This window comes from Aquila chrysaetos, chromosome 8 (assembly GCF_900496995.4).
Source record: "Aquila chrysaetos chrysaetos chromosome 8, bAquChr1.4, whole genome shotgun sequence".
In the NCBI taxonomy this organism is placed as follows: Eukaryota; Metazoa; Chordata; class Aves; order Accipitriformes; family Accipitridae; genus Aquila; species Aquila chrysaetos.
This window is the reverse complement of record NC_044011.1, coordinates 15,224,950-15,246,961: the sequence shown is the minus strand read 5'-3', so window position 1 is coordinate 15,246,961 and position 22,012 is coordinate 15,224,950. Positions and strand designations below refer to the sequence as shown.

Here is a 22,012-nt window from a genome sequence, read left to right as displayed (position 1 = left end):
AAGAAAAAGTGTTGGAATAGAAGAGTGAAGCTTAGCAAATACATTTTGGTTCCATAGCTGAGGTTTAGATTTTACAGAACTTATTTCACTGTGTCAGGGGAGGAATGTCTAGAGATTGCAGGTCTATTATAAATCTCTTTTTTTGAGGCTTGTCAGTCAAATACTTTTCATGTGTACCGATGTTCAGTTCCTTAAATAATTCAGAATATTTCCTGAACACTGCAGCAAATTAGATAAGTTTGTAAGAGCAATAAGTTCAAGCAAAGCATTTCCTCATCAATTTCCATTTGTGATCAAATCTAAATACAGTTATTTAAATAAATATTTAATACAGGAAAAATCTGGTTCATTAACCTTTAAGATTCATTCCCAATTAATTCATATTCCTCCTACAGAGCACATGAATTTATTTGTACTGAGTGTGCCTCCCTCTTTGTGACATGACTGTTTTGAAATGTCATTGTTACTATAAACTACACTACTGTGATTGCACATACAGCAATAAATGAGTGTTTAATAGAATACGTGCAATGCGTTATGTAGCACATCATTAGCATTATTTTGCTTTCTTGAAGAAGCTTAGGAAAAAACAAAATCAAATACTAAGGCATCTGAAATTTTAGTGTAGACCTGACAAGTTGCAGACTTAATGTCCAATTGTTCATTGCAGTATTTTCTGAGTTCCCACAAAGAATTTTGTTCAAGAACTTTATAAACAGCAACTTTTCTTTAATATTACAGGATTCTGAGAGGTTACTTCATATACTTTTTAAATGTTCTTTTTTCCTGGTTTAAAAATGCCTTCATTAAATTCTTTGCACAGGCTTTCCAATACTGAAAATACAGTGTGTTAGGATCATTGCTGTTGATTGCATTGCTAGAGCTGTATATTTACATGCAAAAAGCCAAAATTTGGAGTACATTCAATATTTTCAAGATTACAAAATTTTAAGTTAGTTTTCGTTCCCTGCTTTTACTGATTTACAGTTAGTATTTTGGCAGTGCATTAAGGCAACTAAGTGAATAGGTGTTAAATCCTGTTCAGTCTTTAGAATAAAAAGTATTCAATAGATTTTAACTGAATACAGCTTTTTAAAAAAAAACCCTTTCTTCTCTGCAGGCTAATAAGTAAGCAGTGTACAGCTTCACTTTCTCCTTTCATTTCATTTGACATTATACATGCAGCCAAGGAGTAGGTATTTATCCATTCCAACAGAAGATGTGTTAATATCAGTAGAGGATCTGCCTGGAAAAACAGTCAAGTAGCTTGAGCCATCCTGTGCAATGGTCCATATACAATAAATAAGGGTATATGAACTTCTCAGTATCAGCTAGTATATGTATACCTTCCTGAATTGTATCGACATGGAGAATGAGATTGGTATCTATGGAATCCTTATGTAAAAGAGGAATCTATTTATCTATATATGCCACTAATATAACTCATTTCATACTTCTGAGAGAGACTGGGGTCATAATAGGGTAAATTCTATGCTATTTGCCCAGAGTAGTAAAAAAAAAATATTTATGAAACACAATGAGGGTCTTACTTCCTTGTAATCAGGTGTTAACATCTTCAGGGTAATGAAAAACATTGTACTGTAAAACGTAATATGCAAAATATTTTTGGCAGTCTGTATAATTAACTAGTTTTCCATATTAGAGGAATCTCATACAGGAGATCTTGTGATACAGCTGTTGTATCTGCCTTCTGTTCCTGTTTTATTGGTGTTAAGGTGTGTGCTGCTAAACACTGGCAGTGTTTGTAATTATGCAACCTTCCAGCAACAAAAAGTACATTTCAGCCTGCTAATTTACGGACAATTGTGATTCTCACACTTCAGAGCAGCAGGTCTTATATTAACTTTGGTGTAAGTCATTTGATGGTTTCTTTGTTGCTTCTCATCTTATTCAATGCTTTCTCATACTTCCCCTAGTTTTCCCCAAATCAATATTCAATTCATGTCGAAAGGAAAGTACTATAGGTGTTAATTTACTTGGATGATGACTTCAGGGATATGTTTACTGTCTTACCATAGTACCATGCCTCAGTTAGAGTGCAAATCTGGTTTTTGTAACTACTGTCAGTGAGGAGCAACCAGTGAGGGGTGGTTCGGAGCAAGAGCTTGACATAGGGGATCAGAGGTTGTATCTACAGTATGAAGCTATGCACTGTGGAAATCAGAGGTGCTTCCCAGACTTGGTTTGCGTATGAATGCCAGATCATTTTTTACTTCATGTTGGGATGAGGCAAATTCTGGCCTGTACCCTGATTTGAGACTAAGGATGCCAAACCGCTCAAGCTGGGAGGGAGCTGTGTTGTGCTCAAACAGGTCATCCGACAGGCATGTTATGGGCATCAGGGTTACAGGTCACTGTAAATCTTACTTACCCTTCAATCTACGGGTATCCTAAATTACCCTCTATAAGAACCTGTCTCTCTTCATTACTGTAGAGTGAATTTCAAGAGACAAACCTCACTACTGGGGCATTTAGGTAGGTGGTGAGATTTTTTAGGCCTTTACCTCCTGTTGGATTAGGATGGCAGCTGCTATATAATCCTCTTGTCTTTATTGCTGAATTATTTTAGCACATACTGATAAAACCAAAGGTGCTTCGAACTTCAAACAGGAAATTATAACATAGAAGGTGAGGAAAATTAATTGCATTTATGTCAACGGTCTGTCATGCAGGACTGGGACAAATTAATCTCCTGTGACCTGTTTGCCCCATTGATTTCTTTGGTGTTATATTAAGGAAGAACATGATCCATTATCTATTGCATTGCTAGGAAATAAAAAAGAACTATGATTAAGTATACCCTCATAATGAGTTGTAATGCTGCTTTATTTTATATACATGAGAAAATAGACTCTTTATTATTGTGGCTATTAGAGCACGCCAAATCTCAGATGAAGTCTGCTTTCAGCAGAGGAGTTCTTTTTCCTCTTTATGCCAAAATTATGTCTCATTGAAATATTAGTTCATCCAAGCTGAACAATGAAGGCAGGATGTTTTGATTTTGGGAGCTAGAAACCTTTGCTTTCTTCTGATTTGTTGTAGCATTTTTACCTTTTAAAGAGCAATGTTTCATTTGTTAAGTTCATCTTTTCAAATCTATGTTTCTACAGAACAGAAGTAATAGATCAAGTTGTTGTACAAGCATCTTTTTTTCAGAAGTACCCCAAAAGTAAATTATTAAACCTAAAGTAATTTCAAGAATTTTGTAGTCTGATTGTAATTTTAATGAATGAGCAAGTATGAATATTAGTATTATGTTAATTAGTGGGTATATGAATGCTGACAAGCTCATGGAATCTAGAGGGTGTTTATTTCATTTATTTCAGCTGGACCAAGTTTCAGCTTTTTGTTTCTAAGAGACATTTTGTGATCATTGCAATACTGACAAGCTGAGAGCCATAGTTCCACAAACTGGGATGTTTTTAAGAAAATGGAGTTTAATGATGTGACCTTGTTATTCAAAATTCCAAAAACATCATCTGTTTACATATTTTTCAGTATTATCATTGTTGTGTTTGCGAATGTAAAGACATATGCTAAGCAATTTGTCTTAAGTAGAAGCTGACACAGTGCTAACAACACTGGAAGCCTGGAAGGCCTGGAGGAGAGGAAAGAAAATTCAGCGGCTTAGTGTAACAACTGTCAGCTGTGAGAAAGTAGCAGCATTGCTCAACCAGCTACACTGCTTTAGGGATCTTTCCTTCATACAGCTCCTTGTATTGCTCAACTGAGAGAGTGAAATTTCTGTGACATACTTAACACTAGGCAAAATAGACTGATAGATTGAAATGTGACTGTAATAGTACATCTGTAAGTTGTGCATATTTTATAGACTCATAGGCAGTTGTTGGTGTGTTTCTTTTCTTGTTTTAGGGAGCAGGAGGTTTTTCCGTTGTATCATTAGTGGCAGAAAGCATCTAGCAGTACAGTCCTGCGCCAGAGATGTTCAATAGTTAAAGAATATGGTGGCAAAGCAATGGTTAAATGATACATTAATATTAAACATTATAAAACATAAAGAAGGGGACCAGCCACTCTTTGTGCTTCTGTTCGAAAGGAAAGGAGGTGGGATGTAATGCTTTTGAGCCTTTATAATATCTGAAGTCGTCTTCCTTTTCAGCGCAATCCTCCCATGCTGGTGAATGATCTGTTTGAAGATATCAAAGATGGGGTAATGCTAATTGCCCTTTTGGAGGTTCTTTCAGGCCAGAAGCTGGTAAGAACTTCCTTCCATCTGAACATACAAGGTAGCTGCATAACTTCTCTAGGATAATATTTATCTATATTTGAATACAGTAAAAAACCTGACTGCTGCATAGCAAAGTAAGTTTATTCACAGAGTGGACTATTTTGTTACAAAACAAAACTAAAAAAAGATTATTACAGACTGGCATTCTTGATTTTATGTATTTTATATTAATTTTGTCTTAGTAGTTCATAAAAATTGCTTATTTGTATTAGTCTTTGTAGTTCATCTGGGTGTTACTACTATGACACAAACAAGGTCTAAACTGCTGGCTATTTCTATGCACCTTGAAGAAATAATGACAGTCTTTTCTTGTTAAATATACATCTTTTTCTCTGAAAAAAAAAAGCGAGCCCCTCAAATTTCTTGGGGTTATATCCATTTACCTTGACAGCTGCTTTGCTACTGTGAAGAACCTTAAATGATGCCAAATGGCTTTTTCACAGCCAAGGGGCCACAATGTGCACACGGCAAATAGGCTGTCTTTTGGGAGCCAGGCTAGTTTTGTGCATGTGATGTGGAAGAAAAATGAAAGGGTTTAGACCAAGGGCTCTCACTTTTTCCAAACCAGCTCGTAGATTGGGTAGCAGCACCTGAAGGAGTAGAGCAACAGTCTGTCATTCAACTTGCTCTAGGATTCAGATGTTACCTGTTCCCTCACGTGCAGGCAATTTGCAAGTGCCACACTTTTGCCTCTTTTTTCCATATTTCAGCTCTGTTTTGATTGCAGGTGATACCCAAAATTAGGTAGTAATTCAGACTGCAAGAGTGATTTTACTGTAAGATGGTAAAAAAGCTATCCTTTCAGGTGTGTTTCTGCTCTGTTGAAATACACCTATTTCTGTCTGTTCGTCTAAGACAGAAAGTCTCCCTCTTGTGGCAAAACAGAAGTAGTAAAACAGGAAAAGAATTTTAATGATGACACCTGTTATAATGAAATTCACGGGATTTTATCCTGCCTATATTAATTAGTGAAAGGCAAGAGATATTACAGGACCAGAATAACGTCTGGTTAATTTAAAGGTTATGTATACCATAATATGTTATTCTGTAGTAACTGCAAGAGGAATTTTAGAATCTGTAGCAGGCCTTTGTTAAATCCATTTGTCACTCTATGAACATGAATTTAAATTATAGTAGTTGTATATTTGCATTAGAATATAAGATTCAGTGGGTAATTTAATTCCACTGTAGAGTATTAGAAGCCTAGGATATGTTCTTGATTTTATTCAAATAATCCTGTCTTTTTTTAGCCTACATGTCTGAAGTCCAGTGAAATTCATTGTTCAATGAGGGTTTGTGATAGTTGGGTTTTTTAATCGCCAAGAATGTATCAGAAAGTATTGATAAAAATCCTCTAGGTAAAATGTCTTCACTTCAGACTGATTTTTAAAAATAACAATCACCTTGACTTCTCCTTTGCGGGCAAAAATATTTTACTGAGAGAATGTTGCCCTCTTTCAAATACATATATACGTGTATGTGTGTATAAAAATAGTAGTAGTTTATTTTACATAAGAAAACTAGTTCTCTGATTTGAGAAGTTTATGGGCTGAAGCCAACAGCTTGCATCCTGAGGTTATTAAGACATATATAACTTTCTTATAATAGAAGTATCACATCTATATTCCCTATATCTGTCAGTCTTTCCTGTTGGTATATGCGAAGGTACAATTTGCCTGTTCCGAGGAATATTTTTACATGTAAATCAGACTATGGTATGTACATAGGCATTTATAATAATCTGGAACTTCATTTTTTGTGGCAAACTGGCATAAATCTCATTAGAGTTTACACTGTTCTTTCTCTTTCAGCCTTGTGAGCAGGGACGTCAGCTGAAGAGAATTCACTGGGTTGCCAACATTGGCACAGCTCTTAAATTTCTAGAGGGAAGACGGGTAGGTTTGGTAGCACTTAGTCCTGCTTTTTCCTTCTTTTTTTCTTTCTTTCCTTAAATGTATGATTTGTATCCACCTACCTGTTCTTATTCTCCAAAATTTGAGCTATGTATGCAGTCTTCAGTTTCTACACAGTGCCTAAAAGCTGCTGTAAAGTAAAAATGACAAGATCCAACACTAATATGTAGCAATGTATAGGGTAAAACTTTTCCTTTATTAATTTTTAGTTAGAATCACCTAGGATGATGTCCTTCTTTTTTTCTTTTTTTTTTTTTTAATGTGCTTTTCAGCTCCTCATGTTCCCTACTTTCCTGTTGCTGTTCCCAGCAAAGAACAATGATCTTCAGCTCAGTAGAGGCATTCATTTATGATTAAAAGAATAGATTTATGGACTTCACTAGGTTGTACATGCAAAACTCTACTCCCTGAAAGTATAGACATGAAAATGTAGAACAGTGTGACCCCTTATTAGCTTGGCAGGATTTCAGACTTAATTCCTGGATTGATTCTGGTAACGTCAATGATGTGGCCATTTTAGAAATTAAAAAAAAAAAAAAATATAAATTTAACAAGACAGAAAATCTAAAAGCTCAACGTTATCTAGGTATGAATATCAAATAAAAGCACTCTAATTCTACCTTTTTTTCCTGACTTTTCTCCCTGTATTGTAATGACTTGTATCTGTTTTTATAATTAGATTGCGGATATTTTGTTCTTCTAATTTCTGCATTTTAGTTCCATTTTTCTCAATGCAGATATAACACTTGGCGAATTTTACATCTCCACAATGCTGTACACCAGGAGTTGTTGGGTTTTGGCATTCTTTCCCTCTTTCTAACCCTATGGCATCTTGACCTAATTATATTTCTGTTACATGGGAAACAATCTCAGCAGATGCCTGTAGAAAGAAAGCTATAAGAGAAATTTTTCTAATTGAAAAACGTATAACCAAAGCAAAGACAAACGTATTCCCAAAGAAAAATTCAGCTTTAGCTCACAATTTCAGTATTTAATGTAGTAGAATTTGTTAATACAAACCATATCATATGCAGCCTGAGAGTGGAGGCTTAGATACAGAGAGCTGCTTTCTGGTGAGACCTGCGTAACTTAAGACAAGGCTGAGGTGTAGAGCAAAAAACCCATGCTTCCCTAGTTTATATCTCACAACATAGTGGGTGACCCGAACTTTGACTGACCCAGCTTAGATCCCAGAAACAATAGAGCAGTGCAGTGAGATTACTGACCCTGCTGAAGATCAAGATAGATTGCCAGAAATGGAGCACTGTGGTTTTGCTTCTCATGTCTGAGTATTTTTGTCTGGACTTGTCTCAGTTATTTTTGTATGTACTTTGTATCAATATGCCAGATTTTCTTTTAGAGGGAGTTGGGAATACGCAGTGTGTCAGGTAGATTGGTGTGCATTAGCAGGTGGTCTCTAGGTTGATTCCAGCCTGAAGAATACATCTATCCAGTCTGTCACCCTTTTCCTCCCAGAGGAGGTGGGGGTGCTGTTAAGACAACAAATGCCTCTTGAGCAGCCGAGTGCAGTCCCTGGTCTGTACTCAAAGGTGAACGAATGGAGACAGGTGGCGATGTGCAGCGCTTTGGGGAGTGCCGACAGGGTCTCCTTCCTCCATGGGCTTTCCCATAAGTAAAGTTTATTACACATTTAATCAACTTCCTATTTTCACTGTCCAAACAGACTTCTGCACATACTCCTGTTCTACTGCAAAATGCAGCTGGCAATTAACAGGTATCATTCTGGACCAAACTGGTTTTTTTCATGGTTCTGAAAAGTTTATTTTGTAGTTTTAGATCCATTTTAATGGAGTATAAGACAAAGATAACACAATAACTAGACTAGATAGGCTATGCTTCTCTGAACAGTAGCCTAATCAGAAGCTTTAGCCGAGTCCCTGTAAATCTTTTGATCTGTAATACATATAAGAAAAACCTCATTTCTAGAAAAGAAAAGCTTTAGTTGGAATTGGTCCAGCTGAGCGAATGAGACTCTTGGCATATTTTTCTTCAGGTAGGTAATAGAAAATTTTCTTTATTGGCTGGTAGAGAAGCAAGTAATGTCAATTTTCCCAGAGTTTTGTCAGATTTCTTGGCAGAGAAGGTTGGAAATATAACCTGTGGGATTTCTCCTCTGTCTCTTCACAAGTACCCTGTGGAGTTTTAATACTAAAAAGAGCTTCACAGCCCTGAACAACAATTTTTTTTTGCTCTTGACATTATCTAGTGGGTTTCCAGCTGCTGATTCAGAGAACTGCAGTCTTTTCTTTGTTTGGGGGAGACAAATGAGGTCACCTAAAGTCATTCTCCTGGTTTTCTTTAACCTATTCTCCAAGGTTCTTCCACAACCTTTGTCCATGAACAAGCTTGCAGTGCTCAAACACTTCAGCAGCCCTTCATATTTATATCATGATTGATGGCAGACTCTTAGTTTTGCTGTGGAAATAAGTATTAACATATTTACTAATTTTCTAATACTACCCGTTTTATTCCATTTCCTGGAACATTATCTACCTGTTAAATTCTTTATGATGTACTCTTTATCCCCTCCTTTACTGCCTTTTATCTTACAAACTTATTTTAGGGTGATACTTTATTCAGACTATAGATTAGTATTTGGGGGTTAAGAGTCATGTAATCTGTTCCTGTTTCTGTTGAAAAACTTAATGTGACCTTGGACAACTAATTTTTTCCAACTCTTTTCTTATTTTAAAAGAACTATAGTCAGGTTTGTCTTGCAAGAGATCATTAATCAGTGGTGGTAATATTCTTTACAATAAAAGGCTCTCTACTGGGGAACTGTGGCATTCTTTTTTCCCTTATCTTTCTTTTATGCTTTCTTCCCTCCTGTTCCTTTTCTTGTTTATTCTTAAAATCACTTTTCTATTAGAACTATAACAAGAAAACCCTCCATAATTTAAAATCTGTTAGAGTATTAAATTTGCTTTCCTTATTAATTATGTTGTAAGATGTGCCAAAAATTGCTTTCTTTGCATTATAAAATTAAATTAATGCATTTACCTAATAATTAACCATTTAAAACTTATTTTTGTATCATCTTTTTCCCTTTGTTTTTCATGCTAGTCCATATACAGAGGATCTCCGGTTTGTACAATGGTTCTATGTAACTTTTATTGTTCTTTCTGCTTGAAATTAAATATTTTTTCTACAAATAATAGCATGCAATGGTTTTAAAAATCTTTCATTACCTATATCTATATTTGTCTAAAAAGTAAAATTGCACCATTCGATGATTTTTTTAAATTAAGGAACTTGTTATTTGATTGCAAAAATGCATTAAAAATATAAAACTGATTTTAAATGCATTTCATAATTGTTATCATTCCTTGTGTGTGGTAATGATACATGTTTTCTTTCATATATAGATTAAGCTTGTCAACATAAACTCAACGGATATTGCTGATGGCAGGCCTTCTATTGTTCTTGGCTTGGTGTGGACCATAATTTTATATTTTCAGGTACTACATTTTTTATACTTCAGTATAGATGCTCAAATAATGGTTCAGATCATCATTTCATATGAACTGGTGTACTTCCAGTCTTTCACCATAGCTAAGTCACTTTATAATTAGCTGAGGATCTGATCCTGAAGAAAGCAGCAGTAGATGGTAGGGGTGCTTCACATTGGGTAAAATTAGATACTTGTCTTTGGAATAGATTGGTCTGGGCCTAGAATGGAGTTCCTTCATCATTGGAACATATTCTTCCACTTTCTCTGAAGAATACAACAGAGCAACAAAAGAAAAGGATAGAATTGTGTATTCTTGTTAAAAGTACCTTCATCAACCTCAGTGGTGTTTGTGCTATATGTCTAATTCCAGTGCACTTGATGTCAGACAGTAATCATTTTCACACAATACATGTCAACATGCTGATTTCACTGGGAGATGCAGATATTTGCAAGGACAAATTTTAGCTGTGGATGGTGTAGATTGGGAGGGGTTTGAATTTGTAGAGGAGAAATCATTTGCATTCTGTTGAAATTAGGTGGGAGGGAAAAATGGTTTTCTAAATCCTGTCCATGTGAGTTAACAAAATGAGTCACTGCCTAACAATTAAAAAGCCAACTGATTTTTTTGCTCTTCTTTACGGAGTTCTTTGGCTTTGGCTCTCTTATGGTGTAACTTTCATGTCTCAGGAATGCTTTCTCCTAAGCACCAACCAGTGTGACACCTTAATGGTTCAGATCTCCTTTTCAGAAGAAAAGTTAGCCAGAATGATGTTAACATTTTTATTTTCATTTATAGCTCATTGAGATGAATGGGGAAAATTATGCTTCTCAGAGTTACTGAAACTCTAGTTTTCTGCATCAGTTTTACTTGAGTCGTTTTTGAGCTTTTCTTTAGTCGTCATAGGCAGATACATCATTTTAACATGAATGAAAACAGAAATGCATGAGAGCTGTTGTTCTCATTGTGACAGACTCATTCTGCGAGGTGACAAAACTTTGTTTTCTAAGCAGACAGCACAGGCAATCATGCAACATCCTCTGGATATAACTTTTTCCAGTTAAAGAGCCAAATTGTTAGTCAACTTAATGTCCTTAAAAGAGTCAAGTTAATGATTTTCATTTGATGAAAGCCATGATGCGAATAACTGTCATATAACCTCGGCAAGCACTACTAACACACTTTGCCTGCAGTACATTCACTGTTCCTTCACAATGTACCTCTAAGCAAAACTGCAATTGAATTTGTGCCAAAACAGTACAATGGTAAATGAAGAACTATCCAGATGAGATCATTGAGGTCACTTCCATTCTTTAATTGAATGAGCCTCCTCTGAAATTAGTGTATTGTTTTATAATTTGAATTCAAGCTAAATGTAAGGCATTGTCTCCTATTTAAACTGTAATTTGTCATAATAGATAACATGACACCCTTGCATATTGTTCAAGCTGTGGGGTGTCAAGAAAGTGAATGATTGCTAGATGTCTTGTACTTCTGAAATTAACACCATCATCTGGGCACATACATTAGCATTTTTGAAGCTACTTTAATCTACAGTTAAATAAAACACAGCATGTTAATCATAGGTTCTGCCCAACTTTATTTTGTCAGTTGTATTAGAAAATTATTTAAGAAACTGGTGAGAATTAAGATTATCTACCAACAGTCCATTAACATTTTTTCCCCACAGATTGAAGAGCTTACCAGCAACCTCCCACAGCTGCAGTCGTTGTCTAGCAGCGCTTCTTCTGTGGAGAGTGTTGTCAGTTCAGAAACTGCAAGTCCCCCAAGCAAACGGAAGGTGGTAACCAAGGTCCAAGGAAGCGCCAGGAAGGCTTTGTTAAAATGGATACAGTACACAGCAGCAAAGTAAGTAACGTACAAATGAACTGAATTTATACATTAAGTGCCTACTTTTTCTTCAGATTCTAAACTCTCTCGGTCGGGGATTATCCTTTTGCTCTGTATTTATATAGCACTTCCCTGTGATCATATTCTTTTTGACAACTGAGGCTGCTAAATGTTACCACCTTACAACAAGCAAGTAATAAATAATGATTTGCATTAATTTTACAAGCAATCATATTTTTTAGTTTCTGAATAATGAATGGGTTTATCTTTGACAGAATGAGGAACTGAAAGGGGAATTAGATGTCTGAATGAATGTGTTAGTCCTGCTGCCAAAACACTCAATGTGACAACGCAAGTCCCACACCAACTTAGCATTCCTCAGTGACAGAGCTTGTAGGAGCACTAAATTCTGGCACTTGCTGTTGAAAGGCAGGTGATGAAAAATTATGAATATCCTTCTGCAGTTTTGTGATACAAGGGACATATTAATACCAAAATTGCCCTGAATTTTCATTCTTTTTAGTCCAAGTTATTTTGCAGTTATTTCTTGATATCTTTTGTTAACCTAAGAATCTTCTTCTTTATTTGGTGTAATTATCCCATGTGTGCTCTGCTTCCAAAAAGGCATTAAAAAAAAAAAGCATAATTTAGATCAGGGATACAATAGTAGTTTGATAGCTTCCACAGTAAGAAAATAAAAATCAAAGATGTAAAAGAATTAAATGAATTGATTTATTCAAATTAAGGAATCACTGCTCTTTGAAGAGATCAATTGTGCAAAATGTGGAGGGGAAATGGCCAGTTATGGAATGGTGCCTCAGAGAAAAGAAATATAATTGTAATGATAGAGGCTTTCCCCAATTTGCCAATAAACAGGTAGAATACAGTAATTTGTAGTGCAGTACAGTCTAATTTGACATTCTTCCTATTACACTGTTGTCAGTAAAAGACAGGCAACTGAAAGTGGTCAGCTGCAATTTCCAGACATGTAAACAAACAAAATACAAAGAGGTTTGTAAATGAAACTGTCAACATTATTGGGAAGAGTAGGTGAAATGTGTTGAAAGAAGCCTAGAGGAAGGATAGACCAGCCTAGACTGGCTTCACATTGTAATTTGCAAGGGCTAGCTCATTAAAGTCAGTGAAAGTGTTTCACTGATCACAGTGAGCTTTGAATGAAGCCTTCATTCAGAATTACTGTTGCTGTGAACCTCCCAATGACATGACTACCTTAGTGTCTAAGTGTGTCCTCAAATGAAGTTTGCATGCTCAGACAACATAAAAAAGTCTTGCAGTCTATGGACAGCCATACCTTTCAGAATTACTTTTAAAAGAAGCAGTCAGGAGTGTGATTCAGTTCTGATTACTTTCTCATTGTATAATACTATTTCTTGATAATTTGTGTTCATTTTTTAATGGACACGTAAGTGTCCTGGGTGTATGAAGTTATAGTATCTCTCATGCTTTTGGTAAGAATATAAAGAAATTTGTGTGTTACATTTTCACCTGAACAGCAGTGATGTCACTGTTCATACTGTTCATGCTTTCATTTTAAAAGATAACAGATTAATGCAGTCTATTTTTTTTTTGTTATGATACTGATGTACCTAACTGAACTGCAGTAGTTATAATGGAGGGAGATATGAAGTGGTTTATAGTGAGGGAGAGAATAGTGAATGGAGCTGTGTACATCCACAGACTGCGTGTTGTACAAGAACCTTGAGAACCTTGGTGCACTTCATTTGTTCAAAATACCATTGGCTTATTGCCACTAGCAAACCCACTGGAGACAAATACAGTATGTATATGACAAAAAAGTCTTGGATCTTCATAGGCAGAAATGAATTTATTCAGTGGATGGATGGAGCTGTAGTTGACCCGATTAGCATTGCAGGAACAGCAAGTGGTTTAGGTTTAATGATGGGTAGCCGCTGGATGGAGCACCTTGTCTCCTCCCCTATTTCATCTAGTCCTGATGTTCTTGCAAGTCACTTTTTTTTCCCCTTTCATACTCTTTAGGCAAGTTGGAATTGAAATCAAAGATTTTGGACAAAGTTGGAGGAGTGGTGTTGCATTTCATTCTGTTATTCATGCTATCCGCCCAGATTTAGTGGACATGGAGAAAGTAAGGGGAAGGTCAAATAGAGAAAATCTGGAAGAAGCCTTCACACTTGCAGAAGCAGAACTAGGAATTCCAAGGCTCCTTGATCCAGAAGGTACCTAATGTGTAGTTGAAAAAATTTTGAACTACTTGCATGGGTTAAATCAGATGTGCTAATTCATAGTGTTTAGGTACTTAAGCAGCATTATGCGCCATTCAGCTAAAAATTAATTTACTGTGTTCTATACTTGTCTAGATGTGGATGTTGACAAGCCAGATGAAAAGTCTGTCATGACCTATGTAGCCCAGTTTTTGAAGTACTATCCTGATCCTCATCATACAGTGACTGACATGCAGGAGAATGACGTAAGTTTCTCTTGCATAACTATACGAATCATTTTATCATGAGGGGGGCTTTATAAATACATTTTATAGCGTTCTTATAGTTTATTATGTTTCCTTTTGATGAGCAGTTCAAGGGGAAAGAATGCACAGTAAGAAAACTGAGAAAGATTAGCAGAGAATAAAGGAGCAAGTGTTGCAGTTGTTTACTAGTAGATGGAGAAAATAGAATGGTGTTCCTGCAGAGATTTTCCTATTTTCAGCAGTAGGACCCAAAAAGAACAGAAACAGTTACTGTAGATAGTAGCAAACCAATGGATCCTAAAGTTCCCTAAGAGGTTTTCAAGCATAACACCAATGAGGTTGCAATAATTTGTTACCTGAAGCAATGCATCACTTCTGTTTCTAGCACACTGGCTTTCTGGATAAGAACAAGAATAGTCCAAGAGATGCTTAGGTATAGTCTTTGGGCTTTTAGGCTCTGGAGGCAGTTACAATTTTGGCACAGGTTTCTTTTCTATTGCACGGTGATGTTTGACTATTTGCTCTAAGGAATTGTTTTCAGTCATGGTTTTTCTTTTTCTTTCTTTTTTTTTTTTTTTTTTTTTTTTTGTGTGTGTGTGTGTATGCTCTAGTGCATCGGCTTTGCACTAGAATGGCTATACTCAGCGATGTCAAGTGATCATGACTCACTTCCTAATCCTGATAATTTGCTTTCTTTATGGCAAACACAGGAAACACTGCTGAGACAATCTGCTCAGCCCCAGCAAGAGAGAAAGAGGAAGCACTTTTTATTTGTGTTTCTTTGCATTCCTGACAGAGCTATAGAAGGGCTTTGAAACAAGTGAATTTCCTTCCTTATGGCTATGGCAGCTGTAGCTTTGCTGTCCTATTCCAGTGCCTGAACACTGGAATTTTTCATTTTCCTTGCTGCAACATTGGTCTGAGGACATATGTTTGCCCATGCCACAGCATCCCACTGAGCAATGGGGCTGCTGAAGCAGAGGGAGTGAGCACTGAAGCCTCATGATGTGGCCTGTGGCAGGCTAAGGCAGTCCCTCCATCTCCATACCATGGCACGCAATGCAGTTTCTGCTGCCAACAGCCTCGACCAGGTCTGCTGCCTGTGCTGGGGTTGGTTTTTGAGGAACAGCCTCACCATCTTCTCCCTAGATTTATGCAGAGACGATGCAGGAGAATGCAGGGCTCAGCCACTCCACACTCTGCCTGCCTCTGGCTATACCCACAGAGATGACAGCACATGAGCTGTGAAAGGGAAACTACTGAGTTGTCTCCAGAATTCCTAGTCAATTACTAGGAAGTGAAACAACAAAAATTCATTAGTTTGACATGCTTAGCTCAAGACCACTTCTTCTTCCTAGATATCGCTAAGATATTCCAGTAGCAATCCGGGTGAATTTTGGTAGAACCACTGGTCCCCTGCATGTCACACTGCAGAAATTAGTAATTCCCAGACTTTGAGAAGAAAGTAAGAGTTTGAGGTTGCACTAGATTTCTAATGTCATCGTTCTTCATTTCCTTGGGGAAGAACTATATTCCTTCTCACACCAATGATGGAATGTCTGGCAGTTTGAGACAAACTCCACTTCTCCAGTGGAGTCTCCAGTCAAGAATAGTGATGGGGCCCTCAATTTTTTCTGATGCAAATTCTGCTAATCCATCTCTGGAGAAATTCCCATCCCTATCAGACACCTATGTCCACCTCGCTCCCTAGTCCTGCCCACCATAACTTCCAGTTCCCTCACCCCTGGTCGTGGTACAAAATGATGACCTCATGGCATGTGACAGGTTGATAGGAAAGAGATCTGGATGGATCCAGGCCAGTAAGCAATGCACAAAAAGTCCAGGACCCCAAGTAGTCACTGGCCCTGAAGCAGTGAAATACATAGAAAAAACAGCACAATGCTTTCATCTATTTGGGACTGGATAGATACAAGCTCTCAAATGGCTAAGCTTTTGTCACCCGTTGTCTTTTATTACTATAAACTTTTGTATTTCTGTCATATATCACCAAGAGAAGCTTATTTTGCACTCGGCTGCTTTACTTAACGACTTTTCAGGGAGAATCTGTCAAGAGATAAAAAAATTTCTCATACTCTGAACTTGCATTTTAAGATATTTGATCTGTTCTCAAGAAAATCATAATGATAGGTTTGGCAGACTATCATAAACAAATTCCAACAAATGCTAGGACCTTAGTTTACGCAGTTCCGTAGGAGAGGGGGAAAGAAGCCAGGAGTTAATGCAGTTGATCCTGTTGACTGCAGGATACCTAGGTGAAACAAGATGTCCAGATAAGCCTTGGCAAAATGAGAGTGTCATTCATATTATATGATACTCATGGGCAGATTTTAGTGCTGAAAACCCAACAATGCAGTTTAAAAATATACAGACACAAGTATTGCTTTCCATATTTATACAGTATTTGAAGGGAAAATTGAAAAGTCTCAATCGAATGTTTCATAATAAAATATCCTGGGGAGGTTTTTTTTCACTGAGTGCTTTCACATCTTTTAGCCCAAATTCTTAATTGCATATGGGTTGGTGAAAATTAGACAAAGGATCATTTAAATCACCAGGTTGAGTAAGGCTATCACAACTGCAGATCCAAACTGATACTGTTGCCAGCAGCTCAAGGGAGATTGCCAGCTGGTGACGACACACTTGGAACACTGTGTCCAGTTCTGGGGTCCTCAGTATAAGAGACCTGGACATATTGGAGAGAGTCTAATGAAGGACCACAAGGCTGATGAAGGGACTGGAGCATGTCTTCTATGAAGAGAGGCTGAGAGAGCTGAGGCTGTTCAACTTGCGGAAGAGGAGGCTCAGGGGGTCTTATCAATGTGTATAAATACCTGAAGGGAGGGTGCAAAGAGGACAGAGCCAGGCTCTTGTCAGTGGTGCCCAGTGACAGGACCAGAGGCAGTGGGCACAAACTGAAACACAGGAGGTTCCCTCTGAACTTCAGGAAATGCTTTTTCACTGTGAGAGTGACTGAGCACTGGGAGAAGTTGCCCAGAGAGGTTGTGGAGTCTCCATCCTTGGAGATATACAAAAGCCACCTGGACATGGTCCTGGGCAGCTGGCTGTAGGTGGCCCTGCGTGAGAAGGGCAGTTGGACCAGATGACCTCCAGAGGTCCCTTTCAACCTCAAGCATTCTGTGATTCTGCAATTCTGTGATATTATTTAAGAGCACAGTTGATATATTTAAGACTTCTTTTTAATGAAACAGTGACAGTAGAGGTCTTCTTGTAATGCAAGGGGAATGCTTTTTTCTAAATGGCATTATACAAGAATGGAGATTTAAATTCCTTTAAAAAAATGGAAAAGTGGATTCTGTTTATAAGAGCAAGAACTATTTTCTTTAGTACTTAAGAAAACATTCATGAACTTATCACTTTGCAAATTTAGGGGAAATCTTTGTTGGTAGAAGTAACTGCTTGGAATCACAGTATGGCAACTGACTTTCTTGACCACACAAGCCATTTAAATACCTTTTTTTAATCCCTTTATGCACCCATGGTTATTCTGGTATTCACCTTGCTAAATTAATTGACTGAAAAAAATGCAAAGGGGAGAGCACTTTTTTTCTCAGTGCACAGAGTTGGCAGTGAATCAGATACAAGATATTTGTGTGACTTTATAATCCATTTAGATTGAAAACTCATTTGCTCTTTTTCAAGAAGTGTTGTCCACAGGTTCTGTTCTAGGTATACAAACATATGCAAGATCAGACCAAACATGTAAGATTGGTTCATTTTAAGATAGTCTTTTGTGTTTTGTGGAAACCATGTAAGTGAATTGGATGCCCTTGTGGTCACCGTATCTAACAGTGCAAAGTAGAACAGTATCTATTGCCTCCTTCTTCCCTCTTACAGACCTGGAGTATCCATGTCCATCATAAAGCTTTCCATAGGAGTTTTGCATTATTTGGTTAGTTTACTTATTAAGGACAGGATTTATCCATCTTTAAGAATCTAAACACAAGGTACTTACACTCCACCTGTAATCAGCGAGAGATAGACACTTCTCCAGATGGCATCTTTCTTAAGATAGTGCCCTAAATAAACTGTCTTCTAGAATTTCGTGTTGCATAGCTTTTCAACAGAGTTAAAACTGACTCAGATGAATCCTTCCCTTAGGTAATGATAGATAAAATGTTGTTGGTAGCTGATTAAGAAGAAATCCAGGCATGCTTTATATTTTTGTGACTGCTATAATTCCCTTATTCCTAGCCTTTCTCTCTTCCCCCTGAAGTCTAGTATAAGGAAATATGTATCACAGAATGGTAGAATCCAGGTACCTGGGAGAAATAACTTTGCAAGACTCTTATCCCTTAAACTCCTGGAGTACTCTTAATTTCTTGTTTTCCAAAACTAAGCACTGACTTGTGTTAAGTGCCTGCTGTAGAATGAGATGAGTTGGGCAGTCGGTGCTAGATGCAACTGTTTTTTTTAATTTGTCAAAAAGAACTGAAAGAGTGACTATCTCTCTCAGTTGCAGATGCCTACATTTAGTTAGAAGAATCTTACTTCAGAGTGGAGTGTGTCTGGGTGGTTTCTGATGGGGGGAGGATTTCTACCCTCTCCACCTGCCCTCCAGCCAACTCAGCTGCCACTGTGTTTCCTCAAGATGTGTTGTCCACACAAATTCCTCTTCATCTTCCCTCCTGATTCAATGCTCAGTTTATAAGGAATTTGCATTGGAAGAAGTGGAGTAAAGATTGAAGCTTATCCCTTACTTGTGGTTCAGAGGGAACAGCTATTTGCATGGGCATTTCCAGAATTAAAAGGGATGTAATATCTCATGCATGGACCAGCTGTGCACATATGTGAACTTGTGTAGTCAACACATCTCAAAGAATCACAGTTACTCTAAGGTAAGTAACTATTTTTCCAGATAAAATAAATCACGTACTGACTAGTAATCTGGAAATCAGATCTAATGTGAAAACTACTTCACTAGATGTGATACAGACACATGAACTTGATAATATTTTAAGTACATCTTGTATTCTTACACATGTGGCTCTTTTATTGTTCTCTGTGGACTTTCTTCTTCCTTTGCTTTATTTTGTTTGCATCTTTTTTTTTTCCCCTTCTTCTTCTTGTTTTCCCATTTGTTCCATATTGCTAGGAACTTCAAGCAATCCCAACTTTTGTCATTTCTTTTATGAAATTTAAGGTAAGGGTAATATGCTCCAGAATAATTACTTGAGTTGGACCTTTCATGCTTGTTATCTGTTTTTATCCTGCACTTATTTTACTTTAGATTTTGGGTGGGTTTATGTACATTGGTTGGCTAGCCTTACGTTAATCTTTCCAAAAAAGCAAATAGGTGAACATAATGAGTCTAAGTCTACTTTCTTACATAAGCTGATCCTCACAGCCTAATGCTTAATTTTGCAAATAATTTCACAGAAATATTATAGAAAAGCAAGTCAACTTTCCTATAATAAATCTCAGACTATGCTTTTGGTTTTCTAAAGTATAGATATAACCATGAAAAAATAGATTATGGATCGATGTTTCTACTCATCTAATCTCATTTTAGATGGATATTTTTGTATGTCTTTAGGTTTATAGAGTAGATACTAGATTGTATATATGATTGTGTTAGTGATGTACGTGGACTGTGGGTTGGAAGGAGAGAGCATTCATGTGTAATTGCATGATATGCACTGCTCCTTTTCACATAAATTATTATGTTTTTAAAAATACATTTTTTTAATCATCTTGGACATTTAGATGCTTATAATTTTCTAGTACTAACTGAGAGAAGTTCAGAAATCTAACATGGAGTATTTGAAATGAACAATCGGATGTGAAACTGGAAGACTGCAGAAGTGAATATATTATGAAAAAAATAACAGGTGTCACTGCAGTCAGTCAATAGTGTTTATAGTTTGACCTGATTCAGTTAACTACCTTGTCCACACCCATTTTTTTTGTGTGTGTTTTTTTTGTTTTTAATATATGAGCAATAGGTTATTTTCAGGTAAGTATGATCAAGGGTTCATCTCGTATTATGTATATCTAACTAGTGATATGTGTTGAAGTGAAGATTAATACTGACAGCAGAATTATTCCCACCTTCTCAGTCCATTCAAGTAAGTTTGGGCAGCTTTAATGGGACATTGTTGTACATTCTTAGCGTTACACAACCCCAGTGCATTGCTGCTTAAACTAGTGAAGATTTGAAGTGGTAAAAGCTCTGTCAATTTCTTTATCTTGGTATAAATTTAACTACAGTGGAAGCACACTTCTTCAAAGTATTTCTGATGTAAAGTTTTTATCTTCTTGTGCTCTGATGAGCAAGTAATTCAGAAGATAATCCTGTCACCTCCAACATCTTTATGCCAGCAGAGTTCCTCAATATAAGAGGAATTTCCTGAGCAGCAGCTGCAAAAATAACTTTCCGAGCTCTTCCAGTGATTTACTGTCTACTTTTACATATAGGCATTAATAGCTCATCCCAGAAGATGATACTTGGCTCAGCATTCACCATGCATCTGTGATACTGTTGTCAGTGAACGTTTTTCAGTAACATGTATACAGATATACATCCAGTAACATATATATATATATAAGCCAGAGTTTTCAAAAGGAATAGCATAATTAATTTAATTCATGTATAAACATTTTTAAAGTGACTTGCTTTTCTCAGCACATAGGCAATACAATAGTTCAACATAGCCGAAAAACAGGTGACTTAATTTTTTTAAGATTTAAAAGTTCACATTTGAAAATTCTATCCTGGCTGTGCCTGAGAATTTGAAGGTTCACCTGGTTTATAATTACATATTAGAGAACACAACAAAGTACTTCTTTTTTCCATTCCATAATTAAATTTCTCACGAAACACAGATGTGTATTTTTAGCTCTTCAAACACCAGAATATTCTGTATTTTATGTAATTCTCAAATTAACTCTGGCATATCAGTTAATAAAATAATGTTTTGACCCTGAGTCTGGGCTGAAAACTTTCTTTGTAAATTTAAATTGTACCCCCTTATCATATTGGAACTCATAAACACTTTTCTCTAATTACCCTCTTTGATGTTCTTTGGCAGTTAAGTGCTCCAGTTCTGTTCATCTCTGCAAATCAGTGAATATTCATAGAATGGTGTCAGGATAAATTAATACTTTAAAATGCTGTTTGGAAGTAGCATGCAGAATAAGTCACAGTAGCTTAGATAAACTGAAATAAATGTGATCAAAGATCAATGATCCTCATACTGGGGAAAGCACAAATAGTTATAATTGTCCTAGGTGGCTTTGATGGTTTATGTTCTGATCTGTATGTTACTTCAGATGTACAGGCTTTAGAAAATAGTTTACATGTCTGTAACAGTATCCTTTTGATACTTTTTTACTAAGAGTAAGAACCACTAGGCACTAATGAAAGTCTTGTTTTAAAATTAAAATCTTGTTTTAAGAATGATAGCTCATTCAACCTGGTGTTGGTGACAGGTGCCTTGGTGTCTAAGAAAGTGAATCTTTTATGTCAGTTACCCAAACTGAGACTTTAAAATGTTTTTGTATCAACCAAGGACCATTGAACCAAGTTTGCAGGTGATAAGCGGTGCACTGAACTGGAAACCTGTGAAAATATATGAATAAATAAATAAAATGCTTATCATGCATTGTTGCTCAATGTCTTTAATGGCATTCAGTTAGGTAGTTACTGCAACACCTACATATTCTGCAATTAAAAAAAGTAAACAAAATATTGTCAAACTAAATAGTAAAAAAAAAAGAATCACAGAAGACTCAATGCCACCAGTTAACTTTATTTTTTCACTTAATGTCAGAGAAATGGTATGTGATTTAAGAGAGGCACGGCTGTTTCTGTGTTCTTTACCTTCAGGTACCATAGAGGTGTTCTTGATCCTGGTGATATTATATTTCAAAAGATTTGGTCAGACCAGGTTTTAGCCATTATTAAATTTTTAAGCTCTGTTGACAAGAATCTTGCAAAATACCTATTTTGCTCACATTGCTGTATGAACAGTTGCAGCCACACAGATGCTCTTACAAAGAT

At 36.6% G+C, this 22,012-nt stretch overlaps 1 protein-coding gene across 17 annotated transcripts in view; it reads left to right on the top strand.

Moving 5' to 3' along the window:
• SYNE1 (spectrin repeat containing nuclear envelope protein 1) overlaps nucleotides 1–22,012 on the top strand; it is a 320,180-nt gene that overhangs the window by 64,248 nt on the left and 233,920 nt on the right. For 12 of the 17 annotated variants that reach the window (XM_030022683.2, XM_030022692.2, XM_030022690.2 and 9 more), the window contains 8 exons: nucleotides 4,142–4,237; nucleotides 6,082–6,165; nucleotides 9,268–9,288; nucleotides 9,570–9,662; nucleotides 11,344–11,522; nucleotides 13,524–13,720; nucleotides 13,862–13,971; nucleotides 19,106–19,153. In XM_030022683.2, coding sequence (XP_029878543.1) covers nucleotides 4,142–4,237; nucleotides 6,082–6,165; nucleotides 9,268–9,288; nucleotides 9,570–9,662; nucleotides 11,344–11,522; nucleotides 13,524–13,720; nucleotides 13,862–13,971; nucleotides 19,106–19,153 — 828 coding nt within the window. The remainder of the gene's footprint in view (nucleotides 1–4,141; nucleotides 4,238–6,081; nucleotides 6,166–9,267; nucleotides 9,289–9,569; nucleotides 9,663–11,343; nucleotides 11,523–13,523; nucleotides 13,721–13,861; nucleotides 13,972–19,105; nucleotides 19,154–22,012) is intronic. The other 5 variants (XM_030022699.1, XM_030022684.2, XM_030022698.1 and 2 more) reach the window with 3 other exon arrangements.